Source organism: Aspergillus tubingensis (assembly GCF_013340325.1).
Source record: "Aspergillus tubingensis WU-2223L DNA, scaffold_7, whole genome shotgun sequence".
Classification (NCBI taxonomy): domain Eukaryota; kingdom Fungi; phylum Ascomycota; class Eurotiomycetes; order Eurotiales; family Aspergillaceae; genus Aspergillus; species Aspergillus tubingensis.
Genome location: NW_023336281.1, coordinates 3,073,687 through 3,097,703, shown reverse-complemented (window position 1 = coordinate 3,097,703; position 24,017 = coordinate 3,073,687). Strand labels below are relative to the sequence as shown.

At 48.5% G+C, this 24,017-nt stretch overlaps 10 protein-coding genes across 10 annotated transcripts; 6 read left to right on the top strand and 4 right to left on the bottom strand.

The window, feature by feature from the left end:
• Positions 1–426: 426 nt before the first annotated feature.
• AtWU_05984 (uncharacterized protein) lies at positions 427–2,270 on the bottom strand (the record flags this gene model as incomplete). The annotated part of the gene is made up of 4 exons (XM_035501094.1): positions 427–549; positions 687–1,868; positions 2,008–2,119; positions 2,215–2,270. The coding sequence occupies 4 exons, from the start codon at positions 2,268–2,270 to the stop codon at positions 427–429; spliced, it is 1,473 nt and encodes a 490-aa protein (XP_035356987.1).
• A 1,467-nt stretch (positions 2,271–3,737) lies between these two features.
• Positions 3,738–5,138, top strand: AtWU_05983 (basic helix-loop-helix domain-containing protein; the record flags this gene model as incomplete). Its single annotated transcript, XM_035501093.1, has 2 exons — positions 3,738–3,801; positions 3,856–5,138. 2 exons carry the CDS (start codon positions 3,738–3,740, stop codon positions 5,136–5,138), a joined length of 1,347 nt encoding a protein of 448 aa, XP_035356986.1.
• Positions 5,139–5,972: 834 nt separating this feature from the next.
• Positions 5,973–6,983, top strand: AtWU_05982 (uncharacterized protein; the record flags this gene model as incomplete). Its single annotated transcript, XM_035501092.1, has 5 exons — positions 5,973–6,232; positions 6,300–6,384; positions 6,438–6,602; positions 6,663–6,770; positions 6,831–6,983. 5 exons carry the CDS (start codon positions 5,973–5,975, stop codon positions 6,981–6,983), a joined length of 771 nt encoding a protein of 256 aa, XP_035356985.1.
• Positions 6,984–8,386: 1,403 nt separating this feature from the next.
• Positions 8,387–10,146, top strand: acuM (gluconeogenesis transcription factor RDS2; the record flags this gene model as incomplete). The annotated part of the gene is made up of 6 exons (XM_035501091.1): positions 8,387–8,408; positions 8,552–8,687; positions 8,836–8,975; positions 9,026–9,780; positions 9,843–10,039; positions 10,095–10,146. 6 exons carry the CDS (start codon positions 8,387–8,389, stop codon positions 10,144–10,146), a joined length of 1,302 nt encoding a protein of 433 aa, XP_035356984.1.
• Positions 10,147–10,806: 660 nt separating this feature from the next.
• AtWU_05980 (uncharacterized protein) lies at positions 10,807–12,931 on the top strand (the record flags this gene model as incomplete). The annotated part of the gene is made up of 13 exons (XM_035501090.1): positions 10,807–10,855; positions 10,907–10,960; positions 11,015–11,065; positions 11,131–11,273; positions 11,327–11,481; positions 11,627–11,705; positions 11,752–11,836; positions 11,895–11,946; positions 12,002–12,037; positions 12,084–12,309; positions 12,366–12,493; positions 12,549–12,694; positions 12,744–12,931. The coding sequence occupies 13 exons, from the start codon at positions 10,807–10,809 to the stop codon at positions 12,929–12,931; spliced, it is 1,392 nt and encodes a 463-aa protein (XP_035356983.1).
• Positions 12,932–12,967: 36 nt separating this feature from the next.
• Positions 12,968–14,294, top strand: AtWU_05979 (uncharacterized protein; the record flags this gene model as incomplete). Its single annotated transcript, XM_035501089.1, has 5 exons — positions 12,968–13,061; positions 13,107–13,265; positions 13,345–13,442; positions 13,493–13,780; positions 13,866–14,294. The coding sequence occupies 5 exons, from the start codon at positions 12,968–12,970 to the stop codon at positions 14,292–14,294; spliced, it is 1,068 nt and encodes a 355-aa protein (XP_035356982.1).
• Positions 14,295–14,915: 621 nt separating this feature from the next.
• AtWU_05978 (NAD(P)-binding protein) lies at positions 14,916–16,019 on the bottom strand (the record flags this gene model as incomplete). Its single annotated transcript, XM_035501088.1, has 1 exon — positions 14,916–16,019. The coding sequence occupies one exon, from the start codon at positions 16,017–16,019 to the stop codon at positions 14,916–14,918; it is 1,104 nt and encodes a 367-aa protein (XP_035356981.1).
• A 746-nt stretch (positions 16,020–16,765) lies between these two features.
• On the top strand, positions 16,766–17,697 carry AtWU_05977 (bZIP transcription factor; the record flags this gene model as incomplete). Its single annotated transcript, XM_035501087.1, has 2 exons — positions 16,766–16,883; positions 16,979–17,697. The coding sequence occupies 2 exons, from the start codon at positions 16,766–16,768 to the stop codon at positions 17,695–17,697; spliced, it is 837 nt and encodes a 278-aa protein (XP_035356980.1).
• A 65-nt stretch (positions 17,698–17,762) lies between these two features.
• Positions 17,763–18,916, bottom strand: AtWU_05976 (short-chain dehydrogenase/reductase; the record flags this gene model as incomplete). Its single annotated transcript, XM_035501086.1, has 3 exons — positions 17,763–18,439; positions 18,501–18,779; positions 18,838–18,916. 3 exons carry the CDS (start codon positions 18,914–18,916, stop codon positions 17,763–17,765), a joined length of 1,035 nt encoding a protein of 344 aa, XP_035356979.1.
• Positions 18,917–20,690: 1,774 nt separating this feature from the next.
• Positions 20,691–23,910, bottom strand: AtWU_05975 (WD40 repeat domain-containing protein; the record flags this gene model as incomplete). Its single annotated transcript, XM_035501085.1, has 4 exons — positions 20,691–22,101; positions 22,163–22,990; positions 23,050–23,321; positions 23,374–23,910. The coding sequence occupies 4 exons, from the start codon at positions 23,908–23,910 to the stop codon at positions 20,691–20,693; spliced, it is 3,048 nt and encodes a 1,015-aa protein (XP_035356978.1).
• Between the last annotated feature and the right edge of the window lie 107 nt (positions 23,911–24,017).

Below are 24,017 nucleotides of genomic sequence, written 5' to 3'. Positions count from 1 at the left end.
AAATTAGCTCTAAAACACTTGTCTTCTGTTTCAGGTGAGCTTCTAGACACTTTGAAGATCTAAGGAGATCGTCAGGTTTCTATTCTTGGGCTTTCCCAAATTTGGGGTGCCGGTTTCCCAATAACGGGCATCTATGATGGGCCAGGAGAAAAATATGAGATCAGATAATCTTATCTGGTCGGGAGATTTGCGCTTGACCAAGATGACGATTCTTTGCCTATGGCTTTATCTGAGAGAGAAAAACCTACAGACTTGGCTAGATTGCTTGCTTTTGTTCATTCAATCCTCGACGAATAATGATGGCATAATAATACATATCAGAACCGCTAATGATACTCTGTATAATTACAATGAGAGTGACGAAAGAAACAACAATAAGTCTATACATGTAAAGGTCCGGTCGCAATCGCCATTCGCTCAGCGCAATCACGCCAGCACGCTTCTACCGATCCGACCGAATACACCCCGAACCATATCAGGCCTCTCTTGGAGACAAGTCAGAAGAATGGCGGCGCTGATAGAAAATGCTATACGTTCCCGGTGTTGATACTAGATAAGCCACAACGGTTAGAAAGTGGTACAATGTTCGACGAAGCTAGAATGGGATGGCGCAGAGAGCGGCAAGACGAGTGTGACAACTTCCAAGCTCTGCAACCACTGGGTGATATGGAAGTATTTGAACTCACCTGTTTCTCGTAATATCTTGGCAGAACAGTTGCAGCAGCCCTGGGAGCCACAAATAGTGAAATCTCCTGTCGCTTCCGTGCGTTCTCCACGAGTATGCTCCAACCGCACATCAGGCATCCGGCGCCGACACAGAGCCCAGAATCCCACATCATTGGAGTTACTGTTCCGCGGTGAAATACTTTGGGGCCGATCCTTGTTCTTGCAAGACAGACAGAGTAGTAGAACAAGCTCACAAATGAAGCAAGGAAGGCAGATGAGCGCAAGGCAGCAGCTATGGGCTGTTTGAGGGATGCCATGGACTTTACTGACCGCAAACGAAAGATGATCTGTAAAGGTATGTAGGTAGCACAGGCGAAACTGAATGTTCGAGTGAATCGAGACAGAGCATGCTTTTCACAGCTATGACCACTACCCATGTGGACCATCTCACACGGTATCGGGATGGTCTTGGAAGGGTCTCCCCATTCCACGGGCCAATTATAATCTTTGCACATGGACTGAAGTAGTGATGCTTGCCCGGTGTCTTTTCCGTACACAAAGACACCCTGCCTAGCACGGCGAAGTGCTTCGATCAGGCGGCCATCCACCTTTGCTACTTCTCCTATCCATTTACCGTAAGACCTTGGTAGCCTCTCAGGCATATAAAACCATGCCCACATAACTATCGCTGCGCTCGTGGCGAACACACCCGCATCTGCGAGTTGAGGAGCAACACGCTCCATTAGACTCCACTGATTTTTTGACTTTCGCCATCGCCGCCAATTTGCCCAACCCATGTAGACCATCAAATCGACCGCTCTTGTAAGGCTGAAAAGAGTGAGGTCCATGGTTCTACCTGCGAACTGGGGATGGCCATGCGGCTCCGGTCCGAGCTTTCTCTGGTCTGCAGCATTTTTTGAATCAGTACCACCTTGACATTCGTCGCAAGCTCTCTGCAACCTGATAGGCCTCTGATTCAGAATATGAAAACTGAACCAAGCGGACAGTAACGCAGAAACAAATCTAGCCAGTCGCATGTGAATCAATGCATTGGAACGACCGGGTTTTAAACCCAGCTTACGAACGAGATGCGCAAGACATCGTAAGAGAATCAAAGGAATGACGGTTGAGCCCCCTACGAGTACAGCACAGAATGCCGGGAAAGCATCCAGCCGTAGAGTACTTGTCAATGTGGTGGACAACTGCATAGCTAGAGTGAGTACACCGGCTTTATCCTGATGGTAGACGGGTAGGGCAGCGAAAATTTCCATGTGTGTATACGTATCACGAACGATGCATAGGTGCAGCGGGCTTCATGCTATCAGGGTAACATTAACATACCTCCTTGAGCTGCTCTCCGAAGCTTAAGCCATGCCCCCGAATTCGCCGTAGACAGGATATTACTCTAGGAGTAGTTGAAGATAAATAACCAAGTGCGTATGCGCGTAGAATTCTGTTACGGTCAGTATCGACGCAGCCTATTGATCCGTAGTTGATGTGCTTGACGTCACCCGGAAGTGGCCGAAAATGGGAATAATGAATACTTACGGCCGTAGAACACGGATATTGCTCTGATGCTGGCGAATTATGGTGGCCGAGTCCATGGTGCATCCAACTCATTTAGTCCATGACCGTGCCATTGAAGTCTGGATTTGAGTTGTGAAACAATGAAACAACCTATTTGCTGGTGTCAGACTGTATCTTGGGAGTATACCACCGATTAACAGAATCGAGACCATGGCCACAAAAAGAGACGAATGAATTTTGCAGAAAATCAAAGGGATTGTGGCAGGACATACTGCACTAAAATCCAAGCATTTCTAGCCGGCCCAAAGATCTTGACAGAATAGGAAACTAACACAAACACTTGGCTCCGCGGCAGTTACCCAGAGTGGTACGTGCTCCGTGATGGGCAGCCCTTTTTGTATGTAGGATCGGCCGTGGATCCGTGCGACAGACTATTAGAAATTCGACCTCGGTCGTTCAAGACACGAGGGGAATGGCCGTTAACCCAGGTGTGGTTCAGGGGTTACAGACCAGGCGGAAGGCGACGATCCCCCGTTATGCCACGCTCGAAACTTGGGGTTTATTCAACCAACCGCTAGCCGTCACCTGGGGAAACCAGCTGGTGTAATGGAGCCAAGAAAGTATGAACTCCAGTAGACACAATGGTAGCGAATCGTCCAGATCGGAGGAGCCGGAGCAGTTTTACGGCTCACCTTGATGAGGGATGATCAAGGAAAAGAATTCCTGTCAGCGGGGAAGAACATAAAAAGCAGACAGACAGAGAGTGAGTGTACATGGTGGATGAATGGAGATGTGGATAGGTGGATGGATAGATTGGATGGGCACCAGAAATGGGAATCGATCGGGCCGGATAAGGTCGAGTCTCCCCGGACTGGGAAATTGGTCCGATTCATACCGTCTGAAAACCAGAATTACACGATCTGATCCTGGTGTGTGGCTGGCAACTGGGGGTATCAATGGTAATTAGTTTACGTCACGCGACCTCCGCCGGAGCGCCAGAATTTTGCATGTGATTGCCTTGAAAAGGCCGACGGATTCCCAGCGACGAGAAGCAACTCGTGTGGTGACTGACTGTCTGAAATGCTATGATCGATCTGACTATCTACGGTTACTCTCTCCACTGTCCATGATCCCCGGATTCTGCCGTCAACCCTCCCGTCTAACTGTCAGTTTCAATGTGGGGGATGCCTTTTCCGTCAAGTGAATTTGGTCTTGTTGACGGTATTTCGTATCCTAGACCTCCAGACATTCGCCCGTACTTCCCCGGCACCATCGACCGTTGATACTTCCCTCCGCGACCACCGTCCCCTATAGCTAGCTAGCTTCCAATCTTCTGGTGATTGGTATCACTGGAGCTCTCTGAAACCATATTGTCATCGCATTCTTGAAAGGGTTTATTCTCTTTCCCTGCATCCGCTTTGCCGGTCAAGGCATGTTGGCACTGTCTTTCGGCGCCGCTCTCATTCAAGACTAGCACATGCTGGTCGAGTCTCTTTGCGATATCACATACTTGCCTTCTCTCGCCCCCCTCCACCATCATCGCCATGGATCCAAACAGGTCGGGGACACATAATGGCCAGAATAGTCCGCAGCCTGGCCCCTTTGGCTGTAAGTGTATTTCTTCGCTGCTTCCACGTCCTGTCTAATGTGGAGGGGCTCTAGATTCTTTTCTCTCCCCTACAGATACCCCATTCGAACCTGCTCCTGCGCCACCTCCCGGGCCGGCGCTCTTGGATCAAGATGAATCATTGATGCTGGATAACTTCTTTACTACGATGAACTCCAATCAGCTCTCCAGTGACTTTTGGCTGCAGAGTCAACCAAATAAGCCATTTGGCACCGCCAATTTCGACTTCTCAGACGAACTCCTCCCCCCGACTTTCGAAGGGTCCACGACCTCTCTTTCATCACAACCCTCCCTCTCTCATCGCAGCATAGACAAACCGCTCATGGACGTAATGCCGGGGAACCTGAGTGCCAACTCAGATATATTCGCGGCTGCTTCCATGCTATACCATAATGGGATACACGGGCCCGAATTCAATACCAACTTAGGATCTCATTCATACCCATCCCCTGACATAGATTTCAACAGCCTCAGAATGTCCACTCATGGCAAATTCCAACCGCAACCCAGCCATGTGCCCTTGAAACAACCCAACAGCTCATCCCGTCCTCGGTTACCCCATGGGTACCACACCTCAGAGATGCTCTTCGATGTCCGTGAACCGATATCCCCGGAGCAACAGCAGACCGCCAAGGTTCGTCCACTGCATTGGGGCTCGGATGAAAGTTTTGTGGATCAAGGATACATTGCACCGCCGGATCAGCCAGATGAAGAGCAGCGCACGAAAGAGCTGCTTGGTCACTTGGCATGCTTCGAAGCCCAAAGCAGTGCTGCAAATACTCGAGCGCCGAGCCCAGTGCGCATCACTGGAAACTATGATGCAACATGGACTGATACAGATGCGGCTGGGCAACTCAGCAACTTGCGCAGAGAGTTCAAGGACAGCATGGAAGATCTTTCCCAACCCAAGAAGAAGCAAAGAGTTTTGGTCAAGGAGGAAGAAGACGAAAACTCAGACGAGGAAAGCTCGCGGCCACAATCGAAAAAGTCCAAGGCTTCGTCATCAAGGCGAATGTCACATGACGCCGTTCGGAAACCAAGGCTTTCCCAAGGTCCAAAGCCCGCACGAGAGAACCTGACCGAAGAACAAAAGAGAAGCAATCATATTCTTTCGGAGCAAAAGCGAAGAAACTTGATCAGACAAGGGTTCGATGATCTGTGCACCCTTGTCCCTGGCCTAAAAGGCGGTGGTTTTAGCAAAAGCGCAATGCTCACGCAGGCGGCTGACTGGTTGGAAGAAGTATTGCGCGGCAATGACATCCTCAAAGCACAGCTAGCGGAGTTAAAGGCCATGAATGGTTTGGTGATGCCTCGGTAGTCACCTCAATTATGCGACCATGATCACCTCTTTTATTCTATCGAAAGCATGGGCTGATCTTCACCCATTTGTACATTGGAGCAGTTCAGCGATCTTCTGGAAGGATGCGCATTGTTCAAACGGTTATGCAGGCGTTTGTTTTTACGGCCGCCCGTCTTGATTTCTACATCGACCAGGGTTTGATGTGCCAACGCACCTGGTTGCAGTCACATTAAAATTCCCGGCCTATTACATGTCACCCCATAATACCCACTTGGATTGGCGATAATGGTTTAATTTCCTAAATACCACATAGTATCTAGTTTGATGCATGCATTCTGCCGGGAGTATAAGCTCTCCCGCGAGATCTTCTCGTTCTCCATTGGTGCTCTGCCTTCGTTGCTTCCCAATCATTGATTCAAGCAAGGATCATTAGTCTTCACGATCGTATATCTAGCCACTAGGATGTAGTATGAATCGCGTAAAACAGTGATACATGTACATGGTAATTGTAGAGGATCTTCAACAAATGGCGCAACATACACCGTAGTTCTCCGTAGTAGATAGACAGATAGAGAGATAGATACTCCGTAGATAGCAGCGATAACCCACCGTCAGGGGCAGAACTACTACTTAACTCGCGGGGGTGGCCCCACCGGCTCCAAAAGGCTTAGCGCAGCCCGGAATACCCAGTATGATCATGTGATCTCCTCAGCAACGGGCCAACGGCGCGTTTATTATGATGACGCTACGTCCGGGTTCCGTCTGGGCATGTGGGTGTAACTACATCAAAAGTGATCAAAGCTATATAATCCAAATTAATCCCTCACCTATAGGATAATTTACAGGTCAAACATGCCTCCCAAGCGGAAGCGTTCCAGCAATGGACCCGAGCAAAGGGGTGAGGCGCGCAACAAGCCTTATGCCTACTTGAAGCCCCAGGTCCGGCAGGTCTCCGAAAGGACCATCAAACAGAAGTGGTCCACACTTCCGGAGCCGGTTCAAGACAGGGTGCGCGATATGTTTCGGGCCCTGGAGCGTCCAGTTATTGTAAGACAGCAGAACGAGGGCAAACGCATCGAAGCACAGGCTGCTGTTCAAGCTGTCGTGAAAAAGTATAGTTCCCGGTCTTCTGTCTCGAGGGAAATCATCATACTGACCTGTAATCTTCCAATGCTATAGTCTGGGAAAGCGGCTTCCGCGCATGCCTTTTCCTCCAGTCACGAAAGACTCTGTCTTTGAGTACGAGGCAGCGCTCAAGGAGCATGTAAGTAACGCTCTATAAACCTCATTGAAGATATGACTGACACATGTTTGCAGTGTTCCTTGGAGGCTACTTTAGCCACAGTGACTGATAGTATTGATCTATTGAAGGCTGAAGTCGAAAAGGAAGAAGCTATGCTCGAAAGAGAGAAAAAGCAACTGCAGGAGATGGAGAGAAATGCGAAGCGAGCAGAAGCGGAGAGGAAGAGGCAATCGAAGAACGTAAGTGTGGCCTTGACGCGAGTAAGTTAAGAGAATTACGATGACGCTGACCTTTTTTAGGAGCACCCTGTTCTGCGGCAGGTCGACAGCTTGCCTGACGAGTATAACCAGAAGCAGTCCGAATTTACCCTTGCGGGAGGAAAAGAAACCCAAACGATGTTCGACGAGGTGCGTTTTCAGCTCCTCTGTAACCGTGCTTGATATCTGTTGCTGACATACCGTGTTTAGCTTGAAAATGACCCAGAGGTCTCGAATATCCTGAAACAACTGACTGGGCATCTGAAGTCAATGCAAAACAATACCGCACCCGTTGCCGGTTTGAAGGACGCAATTGGCAGGTCGCATGCAGCATTGAGTCTAACTTTTATGCCCGAAGATTGAACCCACAAACATCTGCATCAATGGCAAGTCCAAAACGATTGTGCTGTTACAGTTTGTACGACATGTGGAGCGCGTATCCGAAGATGCAAGCCCATGCCGGTCTTCAAGACAGCTTGGAATATGAGTCATGCACAGGACGGCATATGACATCCTACGGTCGACCAAGGCATCGCGAGCCAGTTTGACGCTACCTGGAAGGTCTACCGCATCGACTGTATATATCCCTCACGGGACACCAGTGATATATGGGGCTAAACGAATTCCCGCCCCTCGGAGAACTGGTCCTCCTATTCAGGACAAGCTGGGCCTCATCGCGTTCTACCTCGTTCTTTGTCAAGACTCAGGTTCTGGAAATCCTCTAGCTCCAAGTGGAGTCTAGCCAGATATTGACGGCGGACCCCCACTAGTTAAATACAGGCAAAGAAGTCTAGTGGGTATATAAGAAGCTTGTGGCTAGTGATGCTAATGGGGCATCATTCACGGGTCATTAGCCACCCAGAAAATACTTAATACAAGCCTGATTTTGGAAAGGAAATAAATGACTCTACTGCCTACTCTGCAAAACCGCCCAGTGTAAGAGCATGTGGCTGCATATGCTAGATGCAAGTTAACCGAGGTAGAAACCTTGTAACTAAATTCAATGACAGATAGTCGTCCTATATGTTAACATCAGAAATACGAGGATTCTGTTTAATCTGTATTTACTTTTTCGCTTGAACAACTGATATTGGCTGCTTTGCTTCGCACCGTGAGGGATAGTGTCACACATGGGTTAGCCGCTCATATGCTTTTCCGAGGCTACTAACCGGGTTCGCCGCTGCCGACCCCAATGCGGAGGGGCCCGGGAAATGAAAGATCCAAGTCCCGCACCAGCGGGGAACTTCGATGAGCCGATCGCATCGCGCGTGCCCTCACATTTTCACGTTACAGATCAGCCCGATACCTTCGCCCTCTGCTTGTTCGGTCCATTCACACCCAGTCGAATGTCTGTAGACGGTCATTTTGTTCCCCGTTTGTGTTCCAATCGACAGCAACAGTGTTAACGGCGAAACGAACCCTGCGCAACACCTTGCGCCTAGCGATCAATGACGGAGAAAAGTGCGGCGTCAACGGGTCCAGGCCCCGATCAACAAACCAGCAATGGGACAGCGGAGAGAAAACCGGATGTGACAGAGGAGGAACACACTGGGGCAGATGCTGGTGCGAAGGACAACTCGCAGAATACACCGTCTCTCAAGACTGAGGGTGCTGCCGCGGGGGCTCACCCAAGTCCCAAAAAACGTCGCAAAGTCAATCATGGTATGGCGCTATTTGCTATGCATCCTACAAGGATCAAGGCAGCGACTCAGCTTTCCCCTCTGTTGTTTCGACCACGTTGCTAATTAGAGTGCCACGTTTGCAGCATGCGTTTACTGTCGGCGATCGGTAAAGTCTTTCCCCTCAAACAAGATTACCTTCCTCGCCCCTCACTTCAACCAACCCGAATAAATATCGCCCTTGATACTTGTTGGGCTCCACGCCTAGAGGAGTAATTTGCTAACAGAAAGGCATTCGCTCGCGTGGCACAGCATATGACTTGCGACTCGGTACGACCCGTCTGAGCTCTACCCTCCAGCGCATTCCTGTGAAACGTGGAGTGCAATTACCCTTCGAAGATCTAGTTGCTGACGGTTGTTGCTTTGCGGGAAATGTAGGAGCGACCCTGTACGCGATGCATAAAACGAAATATTGGCCACCTTTGCCACGATGAGCCTCGGGAACCTTCAAAACGGTCGCGGAGTGAAAACGATCATTCGGCTGCCGATGACGAGGGCTCTTCGAATAATGAATATTCCGGTGTCCAAATGCCCAGAAACGTCGACGGCCCAGAAGCTGCAGGTCAGCAAATGCTACCCGACGGGTCCATCGGCCTACCCACCGCTTCTGTAACTTCTGTGCAGCAGCCAGGCAACATGGCTTCTTCTGGCCAGGGTCTTAATGCTCAACAGCAAAGTGAGTCCTACCTATAAAGTCGTCTAGTGCATCATATTGACTTTAGTAAGTGATTGGGTACAACGAATGGCTTGGTGGACAAAGCCAATTCCAGGACATGCACACGTTTCACCCTTCATACATGTTCAATGCACCAGAGGTCACCAACGAGTACAACCTCCTTGGTGACTTTCTGAGCAATAGCCTTTTGGACGATGGAGGTGTGTTCCAGAATGATGAGCTGCAGGGTATTTACTCGGATCCGTCGTTACTCAATTCTATGGCGACTCTGGGAAACTCAAGTCAAAGCCTTCTTCAGCAGTCTCAACCTGCGCAACCCCAACCTAATCAACAGGCTCAAGGTGAACCTTTACAAGGGCCTGCACCTGCAGTGAGCAATGACAAGGCGAGAGAGACCTATTACATGACCGCAGCAGATCCATCAGGGTCCGACCCGCCAGAGGAGCGGATGAACAAGCTTCTTAAAGCGAAGTACGACGCGGGACTCCTTCGCCCATTCAACTACGTGAAGGGTTATGCCAGGCTCAATCAATATATGGAGCGACACTTGCAACAAGCCTCGCGGCAGAAGATCCTCCGACAATTAGATAAATTTCGGCCGAAGTTCCGTGAGCGAATGCAGAGCCTGACCGACATTGAACTCATCCTCGTGGAGATGTGGTTTGAACGAAGCCTGATGGAATATGATCGAGTTTTTGCTAGTATGGCTATTCCGGCTTGTTGCTGGAGACGAACGGGTGAAATATTCCGTGGCAATAAAGAAATGGCAGAGTTGATCGGCGTACCGATTGAGACTCTCCGAGACGTAAGTGATATCTGCAGACATAAATCTCCGTGGTCAACGTCTAATATGACTTGCATATTCAGGGAAAGCTTGCAATCCACGAGATCATCGTGGAAGACCAGCTAGTGAGCTACTGGGAGAAGTTCGGAGCTATTGCTTTTGACAACACGCAAAAAGCCATGCTCACAAGCTGCACCCTGAAAAACCCCAATTCCAACTCCCCTGGAGATGGAATCCCCTGTTGCTTCTCGTTTACAATCCGAAGAGATACCCATAACATGTGAGTGACATCATCAGACGATGCAATGGCTCGGTGCTGACTGCTGTTGTTCTAGCCCATCACTCATTATTGGGAATTTTCTGCCGTCACAGCGAAAGGCCAAATAAGCCCTGGAGTTATTTCCCTCGTATTTCTTTGTTGTTGCCTAGCAAATTCTCGCGTGGGTTGACGCCTAGTTACTGTCTTCTTTCTTGGTGCTTACTAGTCCTCCTATTGGAGGAGCTTCGCGATATTGTTCCCTTCATACCCTTCTGTCATTGATTTAAACGGCCATCAAAAATGTACCATAACATCTTCAAGGCGTGACTTATTTCCAAGGGAAGGTAGATTGTGGCCTTGTAACGTGAACCCGAAATGGACTAGATTGGTCAGGTGTCATTCCGTACTTCGCTTTTGGTGTCGGCCAAGTATCTGCAGGACTAGAGTCCTCTTCTCTAAGCCATTAGAACAACGACTAAATCAATGACACATCGCAGCTCAAAAGCAGAGATGGACGTCATTCTAGGTGAAACACATTTTCTGCCTGTCGTTCCATACCTCTTATTGCCTCATCTACTAAGAACGAAGCAACAGACTTCGCAGCTGACCTAATCGATCGACTCGCTATCGACCAAAAGAAGCGTCATCTAGGCTTAGACGTTAGAGCTGTGGCTCAACTGGATCAGCAACTGAATGATTTTCCTTTGCTGATAGCGAGTCCCTCGTCCTCGACTCGGCGCCGGTTTGACCAAGAAGGAACAAAGCTATGGAATACTTGCATACAACTCATGACCGTCTATAGAGACAGAAAAGAAGAAGTTGTCCTGGTGTGCAATGGTACTTCCATGTCTCTCAGCGACGCAGAATCTTTCACTGAGTACGGCGTAGTGAAGGCATTCGCTTACGCAATGTTGGAATATGCCGCACCATATCGAGGCACGGGTAAGTATAACCCATTAACTATTGTATGCATAAAGGACAGTTAACATCGCCCAGGAAGCAACAGGGCCTTAGAGGCAGCCTTCAGCATGGCATCGACGTGCATAGGTAAGATCAAATGCTTTTTTTTTCTCCAACATCCCCATGAACATAGCTCTAAATATTCGCCATAGATAACGGCTGTCCCGATCTAAGCCAGAGGATAATTGAGACTGCAGCTGTGCGGTTAGATAAGCTTGAGAAATCCGAAAGTGACGTTGAGGGCTCAAAGCTTCAACAGTATACCATAGAGTACTACATGCTTCGTGTCTACTTGGTAGGGTCTACCCGTCCACAATCTACATCAGACTGACTGTTAGATCTATGTAGGCATGGCTACAAGGGAGACTCGATATTGCAGAACACTTGTTTTCAAAGATACCAGTATCGGATAATGGCAGGGGTCATAAACGTGTCATGGACATATGCTATAAGATCGGTAGCTGTGCGCTTTCACGCAAGCAGTATGATGATTCCGTGAAGTGGTTAGAAAGGGCATTGAGAGCATGTGAGCTCATAAGACATATGGACCAGTCACCGGTCCTGTCAATAAAGAATAAAGAGCTACTGATACTCCATAATTCTGGTGGGTTGCTCCTGATTGATGATCATGGCAAATACCTCATGCAGGACAGTTCGTGCCAGTCTTCGTCTTGATAAAAAAGAGCCCAATGGCTTTCTTGCTAAAGCCCTGGATGCACTGAAAACTGTAAGCCATGAAGTCCAATAACTATATATTGGCTAATGTCGAACAGCATTACGGTGGAATGTTCCCAGTTCAGGTCATTCAACTCGAGTTACTGGGCAAGGAAGAACTAGATGAAGACGTCTTTTTGCAAGGTCACTGGTTTATATCCTGTCGTTGCCCTCCTATCTTGACTAACATAAGGGTTGATAGTGCTACGAAGAACCATTGAATCGCCTGAACTCGAAGATTCATACCTCACAATGTAAGTGGGCCAGTATGACCCGTGTACGCTGTCCGGTACTAAAAATTGCGAGCAGCATCATGTATTATGTACAGAAGCTGCCTGTTACATCGTGAGTGTATCGATCAGATTCGTTTACCCATCTTACAATAAATTAGCCCAGAGGTCTCCATTATGATGCTCAAGCAACTGCTCGAACAGGTCATTCTTCTCCCAAATAACGGAGCTTCACTCGAGAAAGTGTTTATAACATTCGTACATGGATTGATGCACTCGAAGAAATGTGCAAATACTAGCCTCGGAATCTTCCAGGAGACAATTGCCAGCTTAAGGAGGCATTATAAACAGCCGTTGAGTGAAGCGGCAACAGAAGCAACACTCATCGTACGTTAGCCCTTATCACAGCTCCAGCTACTGTGGTTAGGCTCATTGAGATATAGCTCATCTGGAAACATGTCAATAATGCGATCTCGAATGACGAAAAATCAGTAGCAGGCAAATGGTGTCTTTGTTTGTTAGAAGAGCCAATGTTTCAGATTTCTCCTGCAAACAAGGCTAAGCTTTTTAGGTAGCTAGTCCACCCCTGATAGATCTGTCCCAGAACAAGATCTAACACCAAGCAGACAGTTCCTCATGTGTACTTTACATGACCCGAATGCCTCACAAGCTATTGATATATTCAATCAAATGCCCGAAGAATGCAGATCATGTCCGTCAACCTTGTACCTAATGTACATACAAAGTCTGCAGAGCAGCGAGCCTATCGCATGTAAGTAATTCTCAAGCGCTATCATGACATCTAATCTAACACAGAAAAGCAAACATATATCTGGAGTCGCTCCTTAGGGACGCAGAAACCATTCCTTACCTCTTGTCTTGTGTAGTAGAAGCCTTCAAGCTTGGGAAGACTCAGCAGGGGCTGGAGAATCTTGAGCAACTTCTCAAGTCCGCGAAGTGCTCTGGGGCAAAGGGATGTCATGTCGGAAAATTGTTACAGTATGGCTAATCTTCTATTATGAGTTGCTAGTGCTGACCTCAAAATATGCCTGCTCTTCAACTTCTTTCTACCGAGCTCGAGAACTCCGGATGGGAAAACGAAACATTACTGAACAAGATTCAGACATTGATGAATCAAGGTAAGTCTCACGCAGAAGCCTGGCAGCTGTTGACTGACTAGCCAGGATTGGTCATGGCAAGTCGCGGTGCACCGGACAACCGCATATTATCCGTTGAAGAGCTTGCATGGTTTGCCAAGGCCAGTTATAGCATTGCTTCCAGAATATTCAGATCGACCAAAATGGAGCCCGTCATGCATTTACTAGACATATCTATCAAAGCAAGTATGAGACTCCCGAAGCGAATCGATTTCCTCTAATACAGCATAGTTTGCCGATGTTTGTCAAAACCATGATGTTAAAGGGCACATTGTTCTATCAGAACACTATCTCCTCTGCGACTCCCTCAAAATAGCCAAAATCGCGATAGAAGCCCGCAAAGAAATCAGCGTCGATGAGAAGGTTCGCTCTCAGCCAGAGCTCTTCTATATAGGATCTAATGTAGCATTCAGACAAAGCACTACAGCGCTATCCACAGAATTGGTGCTCACTTTCGAGGGCTGTTCAAGAGCCAAACGGTCGAACACAGCACTAATGCTCAGTACGAAAGATGGCTTTCCCAGCACCGCACCATTCTTGCCCTCGATCTTGAGGCATCTATCTTCTTGAAAAACTGGTCCGGTGTCTGCACAATCATCGAGGAAGCTAGCCCATTCTTGGACGAGAGACTCAGCTCAGTATTTCTAGACGGTATCCTCCGCTCTGAAGGTCACCTAAAAGCCAAAGTACAAGCCGTCAAGGTATGCATGCACTTATTAGCTTTCAATTACAGCCAATTTTCACACCCCCTCTACTTCCAAATACACAAATATATGTGCGTGAAAGCTGACCATCCACCGCAACGCATGGCAGACCCTGCTCCGCACCCTGCACGCCTCACTATCCCCCTTCCTACACAACTCCACCTTCATCATCCAAACCCTTCCCCGCTACATTCGCTGTCTGTTCCAACTCTCCCTCGACGCAGCAGAGTACCAGCTCGCAGAGTCGATTCTCGATCAGTCTCTCATACTAGTTCAAGAAAGACATGCTAAAACCGGGAACAATGACAATCTGTCACTACCGGGGTATCCCGAAGATGAGATACGATGGCTATCAACCGTAGCATTCAATAGAGCGGTAGATTACTACCTTGCTGCTGCGGACGCGGATTGCCGACGATGGGCGGGAAAGGCAATCAACCTTGCTAATATGGCAAAAGATGATGGTGCACTGGGAAGATTATTACGGGGGAAGTTGGAGATGTTGACTTGATGTGAAGCTTTCCACATTTAATGACATCGTGGAGATTCTATGGGAGGAATTGGAATGGGAGAATGGTATTCAGTAGGGTTTTGAGGTATGAAGATATATATATATTTCCCGAAGTAAAACAGCAATGTCATCAGTATTAGTTTGATATGCATGTGCTTTCGAGACTTTAATCCATGTAAACACGCTCTTTTCATCTTAGTACCAACTCATCCCAAGACTTCAATCTAATATCCTCTACACACAACATCTTCGGCAACTGTAAGACTGTTACCTTCTTAGGGCTGTATTTTTCGTTTTCTATTTCAAGATTCAAAGTTGGCGCTAATGCACCTGGATGACGCTTTTTCGACCAATCGGAGGCTAAGTAGTTTTCCCTGAGTATCGCCAGATCCACTTCAGTTTACTAAATATGGATAGTGTAAAACCACTACCTCGACCTAATCTTTAACTCTGATGTTCCAATTGAGCTACTGTATAGAATGCTCTTTATACTACAAGGGTAGAAGCAATTCTATCTCAACCTGTCTATGCTGTCTACTGTAACCAAGAATAACATCAAGAGTCAGATTTTCACTTACTATTCTACTATAATCACCAACAACAGACAAAACCAACACACATCTAAAAATCAAACTTCTCCCCCACAAGCTCCTCACTCACACTCCAAAGCCTCTCCGCAATTCCCCTATCAGTCGCAAACGCAACAGCACCCCCATCATCAACCTTACAATCTGCCAAATAACCCCCCTTAACCTGTCCATCCTCACTATCAACATCCACCACCTTCAAACGCGGATCCACTGCCGCCAGAACCGTCGTATTAGCCCCCACCTCCCTTGACTTCGGCGTAGGATCCATGCCCAAGTCCTTCACCCTCTGCAGAGCCGTCTCAATCTCGCTAGGTGTCGCATGTCGACCAATCCCCGTGTCGACAGTGCCGGGGTGTACGGCAAACGCAGCGATGTTGTACTTAGCAAGTAGTTTCTGGTTGAGGGATATCGCGTGCAGGATATTGGCGGTCTTGGACTGCCCGTAGGAGAAGAAGCCGTAGTATGCCTCGTCTGCGTGAGAGTTGCCGGTGAGGTACTCTGTTTTCTGGAGGTCGGGACGCTCGGACTCGGGTAGTTCGTTGGGGAGTTTGGTGAAGGAGAGGTCGGTGAAGCGGACGGGGGAGAATTGGTGGCCGAAGGAGGAGAGGTTTATGATTCTTGTTGGAGGGGCAAGACCAGAGTCGGAGGCTTTGGTGGTGGTGGTGGTGGTAGAAGCGGCCTTGATCAGCTTAGGTAGGATAAGGTTGGTAAAGAGGTAGTGGCCGATGTGGTTCGTTGCAAAGGTCGTCTCGAGTCCGTCCTCAGTGAGGGTTCGGGTGGGAATGGACATGACGCCTGCGTTGTTGATCAAGATGTCGATTGTGGGGATGGAGGTGTTGGCCAGGAGTTGGGATGCTGCGGCGCGGACGGATTTCTGGGAGGATAAGTCCATGATTAAGGCGTGGTAGGTGGTGGCTGGGTAGGTTGATTCGAGGTGGGTGATGGCCGCTTGGACTTTCTCGGTGGATCGTCCTGAGATGATCAGGTTTGCAGGCGACTGGGAGGCGAAGGCTTCGGCGGTTGCGAGTCCCAAGCTGCCTGGGGAAACGCCGGTGATGAGGATGGTCTTGCCCTGCACGGCTTCTGGGAAGGAAGCCGTGATCTCGGCGGCCGGGGTCTTGGGGGTGAATGTCATCTTGGAGTGTTCTAATCAATGCTAATGAAGGTTGAAGTATGAAGCATGGGACTGGGACATGAGGATTGAAGAGGTTATTATATAGCCATTGCTCTGATATGAGTGGTTTTTGTATACACCCTGCTGTTCGATGATTGGTTAAAGAGCAGTCATCCAGTTGCACCGGTTCGGTGGGTCTTGAACCTTTTCTTGGTAGTATATTGGGGAGACGGATGTTATCTGGATTATGGGGATGATGCTGCGGAAATCAGATACATTAGTAGATAATTATGCTTCTGATCTCATACATTTCATAACATCTTCAAAAGAAGGTAGATGTCATGATGGTAATAATCATTTTTATGCCATTTCCATATGTGGTTTTGAGGTGAGAGAGATGGTTGCCATATTACTTCAACACGCTGGAGTCATATCAAACCTCTTCAGAGACCTGAAATACGTGTCATTGAAGGCCAGAGTCGGTCCTGATGTATCGCGATATGCTGCCGACACAATGGTCCGCTAATGCATGCTTATAGTAAGTAAGTGGTGCATGGTTGGCATGGTTGGATATTGGAAAGTTTCAAGCTGTTTGGCACTGAAATACGGTACCAGTACCAGTATTGATGCTTCTTATGTAATTAAATTTGCCCCCCGGTGCCTCGGAGTTTGTCTGCCTATTTCCGTCTTTTCCTGCAGTCCATTTGTAGAACATAAATTCTCACTCGCTCAGCTCGCGTCATCCATTATACTACTAAGTACTAGTCATGCTTCCTCTCATGTCTCCGCAGGAGCGGGTCTCTCGTCTCAACGAGAATTGGGCGGGCATCACCGATGCCGCACTTCGCAAGAAGCTGCAGAATAGAATAAACCAACGTGCTATGAGTAAGTCCATCTACTCCACTATCTTGTTGCTCTGCGGAGTATATTTCGGCTACCGCGGCTCTTGTTTCGAAGAGACCTAATCGTAGCACTTTCAGGGGCTCGAAAACGTGATCAGAAAAGAGCTCTCATCGCACTGCAGCAGGCCAGGAGTAAGGAAAAACGACACTATGCATTGATTCTCCCACGGCCAGATCCAGATTCAGTAAACCAAGACAAGCGGAAACTGCTGCTTCCGCGGCCAACGTCGCTGTCGGAGGCTGTAGCCATGATGATGAGCTTCCATGCCACAGCCTACGAACGTTACTACGCGGCGGATCCGTGTCTGGATCATCTGTTGACCTTGTCCAAGATGAACGTTCTGCGTGCGTTTGTTGATATCATGGGCGTACTGGGGTGGAATATACACGCAATGGAGGATAATGAGGCTGTCTCTCCGTTCACCGGCTGGAACCTACAACAGAAGAATAAAGAGACAAATGTTCCGCTAAATCTTTTGCCCACCACTACTCAATGCTCCGTCCCTCATCATCCCTGGTTTGACTGTTTCCCGTTTCCGCAGATGCGCGATAATCTAATCACTGCTGGGGACGGGTTTGATGATTGCGAGCTCTGCGAGGACATGATGGATCCTACTAACGGCGACATTGGCATTATGGTGTGGGGTGACCCTTGGCTTCCGCAGAGCTGGGAAGTGTCCGAGTTGTTCGTTCAGAAGTGGGCGTGGGTTATGAAAGGATGCGAGGAGCTTTTGATCTCTAGTAACTACTGGAGAGCTAGACGAGGACTGGACGAGCTCGATGTGAGCGCTCTATGACTACATACGCATAATATTCGACTGTTGCTGCTCGATTAGATGTGCTTGATTCAGCGAGCATCGCTCTACTTCGTTTCATCACCAAGTTTCGACCCGCCGCGGACTTTCTCAAAAATACCGAGTGTGTGGTCCCAGATGAGCCCTCCTATCCCTTGCTCGCGATAAACCTGCATGATCCGACTGGGTTTATAGGTTGATCCGGTGGAATCAAGCCGATAGAACCCACTTCCAATTTTCCCATCCGAACCTTCAGCAGCATCCATCTTGTCTCCACACATCCGCGGCGCGAACTGCAATTTCGTCGCTGCGTACAAGTGTCTCTCTCCACTCTCCTCGAACCCAGTCTCCCATGGCCGTCCGAGCAAAAGTAAGGCGCTTAATGCAGTCTTGGCAATGCCACCCAGGTCCCGGTCTAGACGTGTCCGCACGAGTCCGGGAAAAGAGTGAATGAATGAGACTTGTGGATACAAAGCAGCCAGATGCTCCATAGCAACCGAGTTCATGGTAATCGCATGCTTTGCGCAGTTGCGGAGCGAATAGTTGGTTTTGAGAGAGAGATCGTCTAAATGAAGTGCTGCTTCACCTCCGGCTTCAAGTACCGATACCACACGCGAAAGCCGGTGAGGCCGTTGCTGTTGTTGATCCTCGCCAGCCTTGAGAAGCTGCGGGAGGAGATTTGCCACGAACCGCATCCGGGCATAATAGTGGAGCGTTAGTTTCTTGTCTAGTCCTTCGCTAGTCTCTAAAGTAAAGACAACAATTAGCACCAAGCATCACAAATCATCATTTACGGGCTATCATACCATCTGGCCCATTCATCGACCCAGTCCCCGGGCTCAAAAACAACAGATTCAATCGATCCTCTTTCTTCTTGATATCCATGCAAACCTCATCGACCTCCCGCAGAAGAGACACATCCGCTTTGATAAACTCAACCTGCGAGTCTGGTTTGATTTGCCGCAATTCCTCGATAATCCGGCTTGCTCTTGCCTGGTCGCGCCCAATCAAATAGGCACGGGAGGCGGTTGTATTGCGGATGAATGCGCGTGCTGTCGATTCGCCTATCCCGCTTGTTCCGCCGACTACACCAAGACTCAGTATTAACTTTGTATATGTCTGGGAACGAGTATGGGGACTCACCAAATACTGCAACCAGATTAGATCCATATAGACGAGGGATAGCGCCGTTATTATCCCGTACTGCTGTGATAGACACCATGATTTGATTTATTTTTCTTGTCTTTTCAGTTAAAGTTTGAAGGAAAAAGCCATTAGGACAAGCGGCCTTGTAGGGGGTGGGGTTTTTATACCTATCCATCGTACTCCGTAGACGGAAAGAAACCTCAAAAAGGAGTGGGCCTTGCGAAAATGCGAGGTAGAAGAGGATGTATATCTCGTTGTTATGATTGGCTGAAAAAGCGTCAGCCAGATGCCTTGGCGCAGGAGATGGGGGCCGTGGTGGCACAGCCTGGACTGTAAGGAGGGAGTTCTAGATTATTTCCATCAAAGTTCGGAGATAAGAATTATAAAGGATCCAAATTACTATGAGACTAGTAATTAATTCAGGTTATCCCGAAATATATAAATTATCCATTTCGATTGAAAACTAATGTTTCGTTATGGCTCTATCGAGGAACTAAGATTATATATATTTGCAGAACCTGGTTGAACGAACAAAAGAATACAGCTCTCCAGGATTTAGTACTGCAAGATGTTAGAACTAAGGGCTAGCCTTACATAAGTTCAGATCATAATTAAAATAGAATCCGTAACTCTCATGGGCTCTACAGTATAGTGAAGACATAACATGTCTCCGGAGAATGCTCGCTACTACTATGAACCTGGCCACCCCTACTCTTCAGTAATTAGTTCGGGATTATAGTAGAGAAAGATAATGTTGTCTATAATACTGCAGAGACTGTTGCATGTCATAATCCTCTTGTGTACTTATCTTTAAAGCGATTACAACTCTTAAAGGTATCAGCTACGGTGCTACTGTAGCGGAATTTCCTTCAATACTAGTAATAGCTACCATTTCGTACTGCTCGGAAGATGCAACTACTCCAAGATAGTACTATTGTCATTATCGGTAATCCTGCTCACTGTACAGTAGACATCAGTCGTAGAAGATGATAGATTGGGAATAATTTCTCTATTCGGATCTTCTATCTCTAATAGTGCTATTGTTTAAAATGAGGCGACTGGGAGTTTTGCCAGGGCTGGCGGTGAATGTCAGCAAATTATCTCAAGGGCACTGCAGAGCCATATCAATATTGACATTGGATAAAAGTTCGACACGGCATATAAATAAGAGTCAGAAGAGTACAGTCTTCTGTCGCAGAGAGCGACAATGTTTGGGTATCATTTAGAAGGTAGGTAAAGATCCGAACGATGAATAAGGATTCAGGGTAGATGAAAAAGAAAGGCAGATAAAAAGACTTGAAAATGAACAGATACAGTAAAGAGAAGGAATCTTTGAGAGGGCAATGGTGCAATGGCGGTTGCAAGAGAGCACCTCGCGTGGTGAGACACTGAACGTTCAGTGAGGACAGACTGGGTCAGCTTGCAAGCGAAGGCTCGGAGAAAGAATTGGAAATCATGCGCCCCAAACTCCTTGAACTTCCCGCGCCCCGAATATCATGCAAGAGGATGGAAGCAGAATATCCAACACCCGCAATGCGCAAATGAGATGAAATCATACCCAAGCAGACCCCTCGCATGAGAACAAATGATGTCTATAAGGATAGCACTGGATTCCCTAGATGTTACGAAGAAGGCAGGGCATATAAAAAAGAAAGGAAGTCGAAGAAAAAAAAGAACGAAGGTCGAGAAGATATAAATGCGTGAACGAAGGCAGGCATCAATGGATCCGCCATTTTTAGCTCACCCTATCAGGATGAAGCGTCAGGCCTGATGAAGCCTTCGGCGTCTCTTTCGAGCGTACAACCGATGACAGTATCTGGCAGGGTGTATATATGGATCTCTTGAACGCATCATGCAAGGGCTTTTTCATTCTCCTTTCCGCTGCTTTCAGTCTCAGTCTCCGCGCTCTCACTGCTGTTACTTCGAACGTTGAGAGCCCGTAGAGTTAGGTTCAGCTCTCTCTCGAGCTCCTTCTGGGCATGAATATTTCCCACTGATCCATTGAGCTTCTTCCTGTAAGCTTTCAATGTACGACACACTTGTTCTGTGGACGTGTTGAGGCTTCCAAAATCGCTCTTCCCGGAAAGTCTGGCTCGAGCACGAATGTCAAGAGAGGAACGGCGGGATTCGCCTCGACTACTGCCAGCCTTCCTTGCGCTTGCCGTCTTGGAAGTATGCAAAGAGGGAGATGTAGGGTGTGACTTGTCTCGGCAAGCGCTAGAGGTGGGGGAGCGACGATTCGATGTCGCCGAGGGCGTAGTGGGCGGTGGTGTATTCCCGTGCTTTGCGGGAGACAGCGAGAACTTGGAAAGTTTCCGTAAGAAAGTCGGAGAATGGCCGCGAGCAGGAGTGGGGGTGACAGCAATGTTTTCCTGTCGTTGGAGCCCGGCAAGCTCAGTTTTAGACAAAACCTTGCGTAGAGGGGGTTTAGCAAGTGTCAATTCCTTCACAGGAGCATCATCGTCTTTATGTAGGACTGGCAAGGGCTCTGATGATGATTGGGGAAGCACAGATACTCCCCAGATCATAACAAGCCCATCAAGGCCGGAGCTGATGAGTATCCGGTCATCTGACTGGGTGGAGTCATTGGAGTGATTTGTAAGTAGGCAAGCATCACTCATGCCTTCTGTGTGCCCAAATTCAGCTGAGAGAAGCACGCCACGTTCCAAGTCGTATACACGTATCGACTTGTCTGTGGTCGAGACACCGAAGAGTAGCTTTGAGAAACTCTGCTTTGAGATATCAGAAGTCACAGTCAAAGAGTTCATGACAACTGTATCATTTCCATCTGAATCTATAGCTCGGAAGGACATGATCTGACGACCGGTAGTGAGGTCATATTGTTGAATACATCGATCAGCGGTAGATACGACAAGGACATCCGTGTCTGTAGAAAGAGTCATGGACACTGGGGATGCCTTCATCGTGATCACCCTGGTGATCAAGTAAGCAACAATCGGCGTGCCATTGACCTCACGGCTAACACGGTCTCTAATGAGAATGGTACGATCGGCAGATGACGAAAGGAGCTTCTCTCCGTTGTCAAGGAAGAGGAGCTGGTTTACGGCCCCAACGTGGTCATCCATAGTTTGGATTAACTCAAATTTGTCATTGCTTCTCTCGAATAGCTGGACCATGCGGTCACGTCCACAGCTGGCGATCAAGCACGTATCCGGTGTTGTATGCAGAGCAATGTCAGTGATTTCTCCTCCATGGGCTCGGACCTCGTGTAAGGGCTCCCATGATGAGCCTAGCAGCATCCTGTGTTGCTCTAGTCAGCAAAATCGATGATCTTGATCCCTAACAGACAACGGCAACGTACCTTAGGACACCGAATTTATCACCCGAGACAAACAGGTCAATCTCATCCGTAGCTCGTACTACTTTCAACTCATTGGAGATGTCCTCATCACAGCCAGGGGGATGTTCCAGAACGATTGCACGCGAATCCTTGCACTTCCCTCGGGAGTTCCAAAACTTCACGCTGCCCTTGCGAGACCATGTGAAGAAAGTAGCTTCATACTGGTTCGGAGTTTTGAGTCCACGTATCCCAAGCACCGCATCTCTGTGAGCGGAGACCATGGTCTGAGGGGTTCTCTGGTCGACTTCGTCGCCCACTTCGTCGCCCGAATGTATCTCAATAGCATTAGTCGAGTCCACCGCTACCACACGAGACCCCAGAGAACCGATGCAGATTATTGCAGGGCCCTTGAGCGCCTGCTCTGCTGATGACCTGCCAGAAAGTGTGGGAGACAGGGGAGCGGCCGATGAGCGTATCTTCTCAAAATTGAAAGATTGAATTTGTCCACCCCTTCCGCCAACCCAAATACAAGAGCGGTGCCAGTCGACCGCCAAGGAAGTTATGCCAAAATCCAGGTATTGAACGACGGATAATTTCTGGGATCCCTCACTATCATCCACCAAGCATAAAGCCCCCGTATCGGTGCCTACGACTGACTCCCGATCGGAAAAGCTTGCTACGCTAGAGAAGGTGCTTTCGGCCAGCGAACCCAGTAAACAATTTCGTCCCGAAAATGCTTTGGGAATCTGACTCGGGGAGCTGCTTGGGACCTCCACAGTAAGGCGAGACCGAGGGGAGCCAGGCCTTGCATCTGGAAGTCTCCAAACTTTCACATGTCGGACTCCTACACTAAAACACGAGTTAGTTGATATCCCACTCAAAATATAGCATACACGGCCAGGACGTACGTGATTAATGTCTGACCCATCCAACACATGTCACGGACATGGGAAGTGCACTTGTTGGTTGAGTGAAGTTTTGCCGAACCAGTCTTCGGGTTGATGGTCCATACGAAAAGAAATCCATCATTCACATCACCGAGCGTCGCTAGATACTGTGAATCTGGACTGAAGGCCAGGCCACGCACACCAAATGTATGCTCCGTAAGGATCGAAAGTGGAATTTCCGAAGATGTGTCTTTCGCTGTTGAGAAGATCATGATTCGGGGGCTGTAACCAGTCTAGCAGAAGTCAGTGAATTGTTGACGGCGTCACAAGGGTTACTTGGCTTACTTCTCCTACTGCGAGAAACTCCCCATTAGGGCTGATCGCGGTACACGTAACCGCCTTAACTCTCTCGCGGGAAGACCAACCACGGGGACTACCGGGATCAGCCGTGTCATGGCATGGAGAGCCATTGTACGCATTGCTGTGGGCGGTCGATCTCAGGCTTGAAGAGAATTTTGCTCGACTGTCAGGCGTTGTAGGCGGCGTGGATTGGTGGTAGAAAGATGTAACTGGATTCACACTGGCTGCCGAGGGCCGTGCCCTGAAAAAGCGTTGATTTACACAGTCCTTTTCATCCAATTCAACCAGTACCGCCACTGAGCCTGCACAAAGGGCGAAAGACCTGCTTTGCTCATGACTCGAGAATCCATGGGGGGTAGTTGTGGTTGTTCCGAGTACTGTCCGCAGGGACAAGGCTGTCTGATGAGACGGTGCTTTGTGTATGGAAGAGCGCGTTGGCGGTCTCAGGATTGGAGAATTCGAAGGAGTGATGCGAAGCGATGAAGCGGGTCTGCTCTTTGCGCTCAACGAGTTGGTCGTCATTGCGTCGGCTTCATTCACGAGGGATTACGATCTTTCAGTCGACAGGATTTCGAACGCATTGGTGGGCTGGGGGCTTGTATGTCTTTTGTATGCCTGCTTCCGACAGA